Source organism: Heliconius melpomene, chromosome 2 (assembly GCF_056956725.1).
Source record: "Heliconius melpomene rosina isolate 202511_hmr_F chromosome 2, ASM5695672v1, whole genome shotgun sequence".
Taxonomy (NCBI): domain Eukaryota; kingdom Metazoa; phylum Arthropoda; class Insecta; order Lepidoptera; family Nymphalidae; genus Heliconius; species Heliconius melpomene.
The window spans coordinates 887,758-900,252 of NC_140390.1; the positions used below are offsets into that span (position 1 = coordinate 887,758).

At 33.7% G+C, this 12,495-nt stretch overlaps 1 protein-coding gene across 5 annotated transcripts in view; it reads left to right on the plus strand.

Moving 5' to 3' along the window:
- The first annotated feature begins 80 nt into the window (after positions 1-80).
- The window catches only part of Usp32 (Ubiquitin specific protease 32), a 28,087-nt gene continuing 15,672 nt past the window's right edge, over positions 81-12,495 (plus strand). For all 5 annotated transcript variants that reach the window (XM_085198787.1, XM_085198797.1, XM_085198799.1 and 2 more), the window contains exons 1-4: positions 81-254; positions 328-562; positions 752-1,070; positions 5,659-5,887. In XM_085198787.1, coding sequence (XP_085054913.1) covers positions 197-254; positions 328-562; positions 752-1,070; positions 5,659-5,887 — 841 coding nt within the window. In that variant the 5' untranslated portion in view covers positions 81-196. The remainder of the gene's footprint in view (positions 255-327; positions 563-751; positions 1,071-5,658; positions 5,888-12,495) is intronic.

The window sequence follows — 12,495 nt, forward strand, 5'->3', positions numbered from 1 at the left end:
ATTAAAAATTGTTATTGCTGTATGCGTATCCGACATAACTTGAAGGAATGTTGTGGATACTGGATTCCAGTAGAAAAAAAATAAAAATATTCAATATGGCGAAAGATCATACGACGTGAGCTGTCAGCTGTAATATTTTTTGTTTCTTTGTGTTTATTACGCCTAAAAATGTTATGATCTTTGATAATACGCGAATATGGGTGCAAAAGATTCAAAACCTAGTTTTATATCTTACGAGGATGCAGCTAAACGAGGTGCGCGGTGTTTTTCAGTGTAAGTGCGTTGTATATCACGAAGAATATTGTCAAAAGTGTATTTAATTTGCAGTGTCTGATAGTGAGTTAAGGCGTATACGTGAGGCGTTCAAGAGATGCGCCGGAGCGAACGGCTCGACCTTGAGCTTGGAGGCGTTCATCCATGAAGTGCTATGCGATGGAGTTCCGACCGAGGTGGCGGAGTGGCTGTACCAGGCCTGTGGGGGCACCAAGCGCGGTATTACATTCAAGGACCTGCTCTGCGGAGTGGTTGTTCTTACTAAGGGCAATATTGAAGAAAAAATAAAGTGAGATGCATTTAATTTAATATAAAAGCATATTATTAATAAAATATGCCCTCTTTTAAGTAATATTTCAAGTTGATTATAATTATAAATTAAAATAAAATTTGCAACTTATTACTTATATTGTGGTAATCTAATCATATTTATTATTAACTGGAATCAAAAAAATACTCAACAAATAATTTTTAATAGGTTCCTCTGGACCCTCTATGTGAATAATCAAAATGAAAATGGCACATATATATACAAACGTGACTTTGCAAAAGCATTGCAACTGGAGAACACCTCCCTACCTATATCTGAGTCCTATCGTACCATAGAAATACTTACTAGTTTGTTTGGGAATGGTGAAAAAGTCACATTTGACCAGTTCAGGTCTTGGCTTCTGATACACAAAGATGCTACTGTTCTGTCAAAATGGCTTCTTTTTGATAGAAGTAATAATATCCAAGATTTGGAGACACCTACATTTTATCAGAGCTTGGCTGGAGTTACACATCTTGAGGAAAGGGTGAGTTTATTACTTTTTAAAATTATTATTTCAAATAAAAGAGTGGAAGACTGAGTCAATTCAATTTAAATTGTATACTTATAAGATTCTTAAAAGAAATTATATTCTATTATAATAAGAAATTATTTTTAAATATGATAAGTAGTAATTCAAAGTATTATTTCACATTAAGGGAAGAAAAATATTCTGAGAAAACCTTTAGACATAGGGAAAATAAAACCCCTGCCTTTTGGTAACCTTCTATACATTCTGATCACTAAGCCAAACATTATTCAATCTATGTAAAAATTCTTATACTCTTGTTGAAACTGATTTATGTTGTGAATTAATATTATTTAGAGATGTTATCTCTAAATAATATTAATTCACTAATATATTTTAACAAATAAGTATTATTACTACAAAAATATGGACATTGTAGGTAATTATTGAATATGCAATATAATTACCTAACATAATATCTACATGTTATCTCCGCCTTATCTTTATGTTTATTTATATGCCAATAACCTCAAAATAAAATACTTTGTTTCAATACATTAATCACATATTTAAATGTTTGGGTTTTTAATTTTTTTTTTTAGTATTGTATTGTTGTTTTATTACATAATATTGCAAATATTATCCAAGGCCGTAGTGGCGCAGCGGCACAAGGGTGTGACTGTTGTAACGCAACAGTTGTAGGTTCAATCCCCACTTGAGGAAGTGACGGAGTGTCTTAACACTAGGTTCCCTCTGCCTACCCTGCTGTGTGCGGGATACAGCGTGAAGCTGTATTATGGTTTTGTTATGTAATAATATTGCAAATATGACATGAAAATATATATGTACATATATTCTGTTCTGTTATCTTTTTAATATTTTTTATTTATGATTGTTTATGGTCATTTAAATATAAATATAATATGTTTTTGTATTGTATAAAAAGATATTAAGATTTACTATTTAAGAATTTCTATTTATAGCTAAATTTGTCGCTTTGCCTCGAATGGGCATTGAATCCATAATCTCTGAAGATTACAGCCACGGTTTCAAGCTAGTTAAATAATTATCTAGACTCTTATTTGAACCTACAACAACCAAATGCCAGATACATCCTAATTGATATTAAAATAAAATGTTAATTAATATAAAATTAAAAAGTCTGCTCACGTATTCAATATCAAAAGACCTTTTGTTTCATATAATTCAGAACAGTAATTAATCTATGTAGATCAATTATTATAGCACGCAAATCGATAGTTAGTTTATCGATCGCCGGCCCTCCGTCGCTATACTGACGTCAACTTGAATTTATGGATATATATTCGTTGAGAAGCAATTTAAATTTTATATCGTTATTCACATTTGTATTTTTTGTTATTGTATTTTTTTTACTATATTAAAAATTTTATTTATCACCATTTCTTAAACTGTTTCTTAAATATAAGTTAGTAGCGACTCAAACGCGGCTTCGCCCGCTTAAACGTATTGTTACATATCCAAATTATATTAAATCTTTATGTAAATTATAGCCCATGTTTTATTCTAATGTATAAGCTATATTACCGTAAAGTTTCATCAAAATCAGTTCAGTAGTTTTTGTGTGAAAATCAATCCTCACAAACTTTCACATTTTTAATATTAGTAGGATCTTAACATAGGTTAGCTATACAGTTAGATACCACTAGTCGTACTAGGGAGACCCATATCACGGCATATAGTACTAACCCCTCATAATTAGTAACATTTATTAAAAAGTAATAGCTGTGTACGTGAGATCGGGTCCCTAGTCACTATTCTTCTTTCCGCCCACTCTCCATTTTTCATCCTAATTTATATTGGCTATGATTTAATATTTCTCAAAAGAATTAAATATATAATTTTAACATAATGTAAACATTTCCATCTTATAAACATCGTACTTGCGGTTTTAAAATGCCTTATTACGCTATTGGGTTATAGGAAATTTTAGTTCGCATAACGTACAAACCTTATATAAATATTTTTATGTATAGGTATATTTTTGTTTTTATACTCGCGATTTTATAAGGAAGTAAGTTATTAATCGAGTCTAGTATTATAAAAGGTTACGAGTTTCTTGCACTATTCCTTTCAGGTCTGAGGCAGTAACTTTAGTGAACTATTTGATGAACTAAAAAAAACGCTAACGAAAAATGGGCTTCTAGCTTTTAAACGACTAATCCAATTTTCATAAAACATAGCGAAGAACCACCGCGATGAACAAGCTTTCGATTAAAAAAATCCCACTGAAATCGATTCGTTAATTCAGGAGCTACGGTGCCACAGACCGACACGCCTTTATTGCGTCAGGGATTAAAAGTTAAGCGTATAACTTCATATTTGGAATTTAATTACAAAAATGTTTAATTAATACTATCATTTCTTCGCTTTCGTAACGTGGCAAAGCGCGGCGTTGAGTTCCCCCACTCAACACGCAATGCCTCCAGGTTTCGTACATTCCCGGGTTCCCTCTGCCTACCCTGCTACATGTTGAATTCAGCGTGAAATCGAAAAAAATAACAATAAGATACGTGTCACAACTGTAGTTAAACATTAAAAGAAAAAAATATATACTCAGTAATAATAAAAAAGCAGCAAATGTTAGCAATCTTAGTACTATGAATAAAACTACTTTCAATTTCCCTTTGTTGATATTGATTGCGGTTGATGTTAATAGCGCTGCCATTACACGGTGAGTTGGGATTTTTTTTTATGACAACAGTTTAACAGGAAAATTGCCTAAGGTGGGTTTTGAATGTACTGACTCGACTGACTGACTGACTTTGAGGTAAATAGTGACGTTAAATTAACTTTAAACTAAATTATGAGATCCAAAATAGGACTAACTTATATCGAAATATTTCAATTTAAAATTTGCTTTATCTTTACTATTATTGTAGTATTTTATTTATTTTTTAAAACAAAGAAAAAATTGTGATGTCACTTTGTTTTTAATTTTAGGAACTTTTGAGAAAATCTGAATTTTAAATATGACAATCATTTGGCGTACTAGACCAAAATATAACCTAGTGTTTTATTTAATATTTTTTCATTTAATTTTCTCGAATGGAAGTGGAACCTACAACCTGTCGCCTTTACAGCTTTGTGTCCCTGCTCTACTTAGGGCCTTAAAATATATTAAATTATATATCTATCTGGAATATAAACTATTTTTTTTTATTTAACCTAGAACTTAAAAATAATTACAATTATAGTGCTGCGTGTTGTTAAAGTTACATCACAATTTACATGTAAAAAAGTATATAATATGTAGAAAACACACTTTGCAAAGTAATGATAAACGATGATGGAATTTAAAACACAAGAATTAATCACTTACCCCTTTACCTTTATTCGTCATTTTGTTATGCAAAGGGAAAATGTATTAAATTGCTTTTAGAACGGACGAATACCGTTGAAGTTGAGTTATAATTATGACATGCAGCTTTTGTTGACATTACATTTCTTTTTTATCTTCACAGTATTCACAGAACAGGGTAGGCAGACGGAACCCAGGAACCTAATGCTAAGACACTCCCATTAATACATTTTCGTTCCCCACTTTCCATCGAACTCTACTCAACTCAACGCCGCGTTTCGTCTCGTTACCAGAGGAAGAAGTCCCAGTGGCTTTAAAAGTGCGAGAAATGATCATTTTGATCATTTGAGGGTTTTATCATATAAAAAGGAATACAGAAATCATGATATGATCATTTTGCAAGCATCATTCGTTAAATACATGTAACAATCAACGTTGTTAGATAACGCACTTACTACTGTACGGAATGAACGGAAACTGGAAAATTTACTAGATAATACATTTCTATAATTAATCTTTGTAGTAACTTTCCTCCCGTACGTCTGTTTGTTTGTTTGTTCTACCGTCTGCGTATGACGAGTGCCCACGTGGGCCCAATTTAATTGGGTTCTGGCTTGCAATAATATTATAATTATTTATATTTAATTAAAGCTTTAAATGTTAATTATTTATCTTATCTTTTGTAGGGTAGGCTCGCGGTGGTCTCGTGGGTTCTATTATTTGTTGTCATTTCCACATTTTTGTATATAACATAATAAACATATAATCACTTTAAAATCCGTGTTCATAGAATTTTTACACGTTTTAATATTATTTGCTTACTTATTAGAGTTAATTCGCTCCGCTTGTAATTCTTATGAATTACTCACTGGTTTTTTTTTTACCATTGTGTGTATGTGAAATGCAAATAATTATGTATATGACATTCATCGTATGTAGTGTATTTGCGGTTGACTAGATTACGAGTTGGCATTATATTTTATAATATTATTTTTACTTTATTTGTTTGTACCTTTACCAAAACAATGATTTTAAAAATTTTCATCAACCGATTTAATTGCAGTTTTTATTTATTGAATGGGAATCGAACCCACCAGTCGATTTTACAGTCACACTGTGTGCCACCACTGGCCTCAAGACTTGAACTGCTAAATTTTTTTTTTTTGTTTATAAATAAAAATAATCTATTTAGCCATTCAACTGTACAAATAATGTATACGTAACCCCTACAACCTGGTTAACTAACAAGCAACCAATTCCTGACAGGATATAATAGAACTAGAGAAGTACTTCTGGTCGCTACGCAACTCTGCGGTGAACGGAGAGCTGGACGCTACCAGCATGCGCTCTCTCCTCTCTCCGCCCATGCCTCGCGCTGCCGTCGAGGGAACCTTCCTGGCCTTCGATGAAAACAGAGATGGACATATTGATTTTAAGGAGCTCTGTTGTGGATTGAGTGCGGCGTGCAGGGGACCTACCACTGAGAGGTTGAAATGTGAGTAGTTTATATATTTTTTTCTTTCTTTTGGGGTTCCGCACCTCAAAAGGAAAAAATGAAATGAAACTTTGTTGTCTGTTTGTCTATCTGTCAATACTAGTTATCTTGAGATAGCATGACGGTATCAAGCTGAAATTAATGTCACATTCAGTGATACGTTTCCAGAAAGGACATAAAAATCAAGCAAAAATGTATATTACCGCAATTAAAAGATAGTAACGTTTATGCATCGCTTTTGGCTTTTTTTTTCAACACCTATAGGGAGAGCCAATTATGAGATTTGGCAAGAAATGAGAATTTGCGGTATAAAAAAAAGAAAAATCCGAAAAATTTAAATTTTTATTTATATCATAGCAAAATACTATTGCAAACTTATAAGTGTAGTTGTAATTTCATACAAAATTATTGCATACGCCTGCAAACTTCAGTTTGTCACCTTTTTTAAGCCTATTTCCCGTTGACCTCATCCTCAGCCTGTCCTCGTCCACTGCTGGACATAGGCCTCCCCAACCCTCTCCTCTCCAACTCCCTCCTCTTTCAGGATTGTAGGCCCGTTGACCTGCAATCCTGAAATTAATTACTACGCACACGTTAAGTACAGCTTATTGAATTCCCCGATTCTAAAATTCCTAAAAGAAAATATTTTGAATATAGTATATTAAATTCGACGAATTAAATTTAAATTTCGACGAATAAAATTTCAACATTTAACAAAATTATACTCTTTATGTCCATTTAATGGTTACCTACCAACTGTCTCATGTTACCTAGTTTTTGTAAGTGAAAAATAATTAAGCACTTTAGTTGCTGTCGTTAAATCTTCTATATATATAAAATCGAAAGGTCACTCACTCATCACGAAAACTCAGAAACTACATGTGCTAGGAATCTCAAATTTTGCATAAGAGTTACTTATAGGACGTAGGTGCACGCTAAGACGGGAATTTGCAATATTCGACTTCTAAGGGGTTGTATTTGGGGTCGAAAGTTTGTATGAAACTTCGTTACTACAAATGCTAGGAGTCTCAAATTTTGCATAACGTCACTAGGACGTAGTCATGGAGACAGAAATTAATAATAACATAGTTCACGCGGGTGAAACCGCGAGCGGGCCGCTAGTTACTTATATTCTTAAATTGTTAATGTAAAAACAAAATAATGTCTTAGTTAATTTATTTAACTCCTTCCTTTTTTTAATGTACTTTTATGAATTGTTAAAGTCATTTGGAGTAAAAAAAAATACGAATTAAGTGTTTTGCTGAGGCTAGTCGTGGCGCACAGGCACAAATGTGTGGCTGTAAACGCGACTAGTTTTGGGTTTGATCCCGACTTGAGAAAATGAAATATTTATTTCAATTTTTATTTTCATGTCTTTGCTCTGGCGTCTTGAGTTCTACCACTCAACACACAATGCCTCCAGAATTCGGCGGGAAATAAGAAACGGAGTGTCTTAACACCAGGTTCCTTCTGTCTATCCTGCTGTGTGCGGGATACGGCGTGAAGCTGATATATTGTTACCCACGAATTAACAATATTCCGAATAGAATTTTCTAGCATTACCCAAAGATACGTACGAATATTCGAAGCGTACGATAATACTGATGACGCACGAGGGTTACGCGACAGTTTACAATGATAAATTATTCTCTAATAGTTGTATCTGATTTTATCTAAATGATAAGTTTAGCTTAGAATGGTCTAGGTGTTTAATAGTAATTTTATATTGTGGTTTTAGGGTAAAAACTATCTATAGTAGATATTGAGGATGTATATGTTAATTTAATGATTTAAAATCTGATTTGGATACTGTATTTAAATTTTAAGCGATTTAAGCAAAGAAATGATCAAAATTTCCTTCGCTGCTCTCCTTCCATTTAGAAATATTATGTCGCAGGCAGCAGGTGAAGTGCCGCAGGTGCACAAGTGACTGGTTGTGGGTTCGATTCCCACTCGAGGAAATGAAACACGTATAATATTTACATTTCCTCGCCTCCATGGCGATTCAAAGCGCGACGTTGAGTTCCATACGTTCCACTTAACACGCAATGGAGGCATTGCAATTCGGTGGAAAATGAGAAAAATAGGTAAATGGAACCTGGGAACCGGGAGCCTGTTCCGTTTTCATTATACTGAAAAATTAAATACTTTGATTTCCTCGATCTGTCAATGAAATATTTATATGAACCCACAATCTTTAGAGTTGCACATTTGTGCCGCTGCGCCACGACTGGCCTCTTAGCAATATTCTATGTTAAAAATAGCAACAGCATCAATAAAGCGCCATACAAAATAGAATATGTACATCATAATATGTAGTTTCCTCGGAACGTGTAATAATAGACCATCTTAGTTCATTGTTTGTTGAACACAATCGCTATCGCCTGTGAGCTGCGTGATTTATCTGTCGGTCTTGCAAATATATCTGCAAAACAATTACAAATTATTTTTTATTAAACTGCCAGTTGTCTACGTGCAATTTGCATTTACATTAAATATTTTCAATTCTTTACTTTGGTGTAGAGAAGGTGGGAAGCGGAGTGTCTTAACACTAGGTTCCCTCTGCCTACTCTGCTAAAAAAATATATTATTATTTCCACAATATTCTTAGTAAGTCATTGCATGTTGAAAGGTGGAACACAACGCCGCGTTTCGCCTCGTTACCGCAAGCTGAAATAATAAATAAAACAGAAGTCGCGGTTACAACACTAGCTATTAATATTCAAATGATCATCACAAACAAACGCTCATTATATAAGGGCATGCCATGAAGAGTTTCTAAGAATTGAATGCAACAGTACCTACTTACTATCATTTTGCTAATAATATATTTTTCTGCATTTCTAAAAATAGACTTGCCTTGTGACATTTGATCATGGCTGCCATAAAGATAGTGTTGTGACGACTTAGCTGTTAGTGTTGTGGTTTATCTATGACATATTTTATCTATATCTATTATAATGTAAATGTTCATATATTTACGCATGCATTTGAGGCCAGTCTTGGTGCAGGGGCATAAACATGTGATTAAATGCGACAGGTTGTAGGTTCGGTTCCCACTCGAAGAAATTAAATATTTCAATTTCCATTTCGCTTTGATGGAAAACACAATACGCAATGTCTCCGGAATTCGGCGGAAAATGGGGTATGGAATATTTTTTATCTCTAGGTTCCCTGGTTCCCCCTGTCTACCATGCTATGTGCAGGATAAAGCGTGTAGCTAAAAATAATATTATCAGTGTTTGTAATACCCTTGAAACGTGTTCATTTAAAAAAAAAAAGTCTACATAACTTAAAAAAGCTAACTCTACAAGTACGAATCTCTCTCTGAGAATTCCGTCTTAAATTATTAACAAAAGTAAAAAATCACGTTATTAATGGTTATTGAGAAGTTGACGCTTGTTTTTTTTTATTGCGTATTGTATAATTTTAGTTCACGGTAATAAATTTGATTTAACCGTGATTTTGTTTGTGTGGCTTCTGGCTATATTTGCGATGGGTGTGGGTTCGATTTCCACATATAAAAAAAATCTGCTTCATATGGGGAAAAATTGTGATAAAAACCAGTACGCCTACACATAATCTAATCGTAGTTAATAAGAAATAAATAGTTGCCGGATCGATCCTCACTCGTTGAAATTAATTATTATTTATTAATATTTTTATTTCTTCGCACTGGCACCAACGCAAATAGGTGTTGCCATTCTGCCATTCTGTCATTCAATACGTAACGCTTCGAAAAATAAGGCGGAAAGTGGGGAACGGAGTGTCTTAACAATAGGTTCCCTCTGCCTACCTTGATGTGTGCGGGATACAGCGTGAAGCTGATTAACTTTTTTTTTTAATTTAATTAATTTATTTCTTCTTAATGTTTTTTTTAAGTCCTTTTTAATATAAAACATGGCTCGATAAGCTATCGCCGCTATCGATGCTCCCAATTCAATACAAATAATCCGATAAAATATAGCCAATTTACATGACGCACTATCGACGTGTATTAGCATTATTTTTTGCAATTTACAACCGATTACACGGATTAGCGCACTTCCACATGATTGTTATCTTTTATTTTGTATTTATTATGATTGTTGAAGCTGTCGCAGGGGCATAAAGGTGTGACGTAACGGTAGTGGGTTACAACCTCAAATTATTAATCTATATATATAAAATCGAAAGGTCACTCACTCATCACGAAATCTCAGAAACTACATGTGCTAGAAATCTCAAATTTTGCATAGGGGTTACTTATAGGACGTAGGTGCTCGCTAAGACGGGAATTTGCAATATTCGACTTCTAGGGGGTTGTTTTTGGGGTCGAAAGTTTGTATGAAACTTCGTTACTACAAATGCTAGGAGTCTCAAATTTTGCATAGACGTCACTAGGACGTAGCCATGGAGACAGAAATTAATAATAACATAGTTCACGCGGGTGAAACCGCGAGCGGGCCGGTAGTTTATTAATATTTTTTCATTTTCATACATTATTTCTTGTTATTTTCATTTCTTCGCTCTGGCATCAAGGCAAGCTCGACGTTGACTTCCGCCACTCAACATGAAATGCCTCGAAAATTTCGGCGGAAAGACCTTTATGCGGGTTGCTTGGAGCTGATTTCCTTTTTTTTTATTATGAAATGCACTCCTGCCCATTCTAAGGAGGAGGAAGAGGATACTCTATACGAAGTTGATTTTTTCAGTATTACGTACTTCACTTACTAGTAATATAAAACATATGGTGTATCGAGTGACAGATCTCGTCGGCATAGGTACCTAATTTGTTTTAAATAAGTACCCCAACCTATACCAACGAGCGTGTTTAAACGTTTTCTCTGACTACCCCGCTAGGAATAAAGAGTGAAGCAATGTATGTTCTTCATTACCAGGCAATCTATAAAATCCATTTGATTACTCTCATTAAAGAGACATTGGGCGTTTAGATCACGATCCTAAATGTTGTACTAAATGAGATCTGAACGAACAACTATTGATATGAGAACCACATTTTCCCATTGACGTTCAATTTACATTCACCACGTATCGCCACCGGTCCATGTACTCGTATTAGATTAACTCTAGCGTCTAATGGCGGACATCCGGTGGGTTTCATAACTTATTCTGATTAGTTAGATGGTGATAAATATTTAAATGTGAACTGGATTTGGGCTTTGGGATTAGAGCTTTTGACTTGGTGAAAGACAGCACTAACGTTATTTGTACCCCGAAACAAAGGTAAAGCGGGCGAAGCCGCAAGCGGGTCGCTAGTATTTTATTATAAATAGGCCAAGGCGCGTTTTAACAAGAGAAATGGCTCGAAACAATTATCGCTGAATGATATGCAGCGATAATTGTTTACAACTAGGCTTATCTGTCATGAGGATGATAAGTATGTATATGAGATGTGCATTATTTATATGTATGTGTATGTTTGTGTGTTCTCGCCTCTTTCATTTTGTGGATGAGAAGCTAGTGCCCCGACACTCTGTTTTTCACTTTACGGCTATTTTTATTAAGCATTTATTTTATATATAACTAGTGGGCCCGGACGCGGCTACGCCCGCGAAAATATAAGCCTAAATCATTAAAATAAGTTAAAAAATAATAATAAGTGGAGATTTATTATTAGAAAAAATATCTGAGTAACCGAAATAAACAAACCAAAGAAGTAAAAGTAACTAAAGGAAATTCTTAATATTAGAAAAAAAAACCTAAAGTTTGCTGTGCGCGCGTACTAAACATTTTTCTATATTAAATAATTATTAATTTTTGCGAACAATATTAAATAAAATCTCAAATGATTAAAATTACGATATTTTAAGTGTATAACATCGGTATAGATAACCAAACTGAGATAAATTAATTATAAGCAGCAAATAATTACATAAAAAATAATAGTAATTCGAAAATCTATAAAAATTTACAAAATCATCAAAGTCAACCGCCCGTTCGCGTCGGTCATACTCATACTATGCCGCCCGAAGGCTAGGTCATTTGGAATCAGTCACATCTTAATTATTTATTAGAATGTTATACAGTAAATTATAATTTCCATCTAGATGAAATGCTAAAAGTGACTATTATATTTATTTTCATAAGGATGAATATCAAATTATAGAAATCATCTAATTTTTGTTAATGATTTGTATAAAGAGATTTGTATAAATCTATATCGGCGCGCACCATGTATGCATTAAGCAAACTCACTGTGGGTGACGTTATCTTAAAACAGCAAACTTTGCAAGCTGTTGCTTAGCAACGCGTAGCGACGATTGTTATTAACATGGCGGAATAAATTCCTTGTCAAATTAATTATTTTAATATATTGGTATATAACGAAAATATTACAAATATGAGAAAAAAAAGTATCCTATGTTCATCCCGGGACCCTCAAGTATCTCTATATGAGTATTTTATCACAATTAAATTAGCGGTTTGGCCCTGATTGCGGAAAAGACAGACAGACAGACAGACAGACAGAGTTACTTTCGAATTTATAATATAGGTATGGATTAAATTATTGATGATATTTTGTCAAGTGTTTGAGTTCGTAGGAATTAGTATTAGATTCTGATACGCTCCAAATTTTTACCCACGGAATTTTATTTATTCACTCT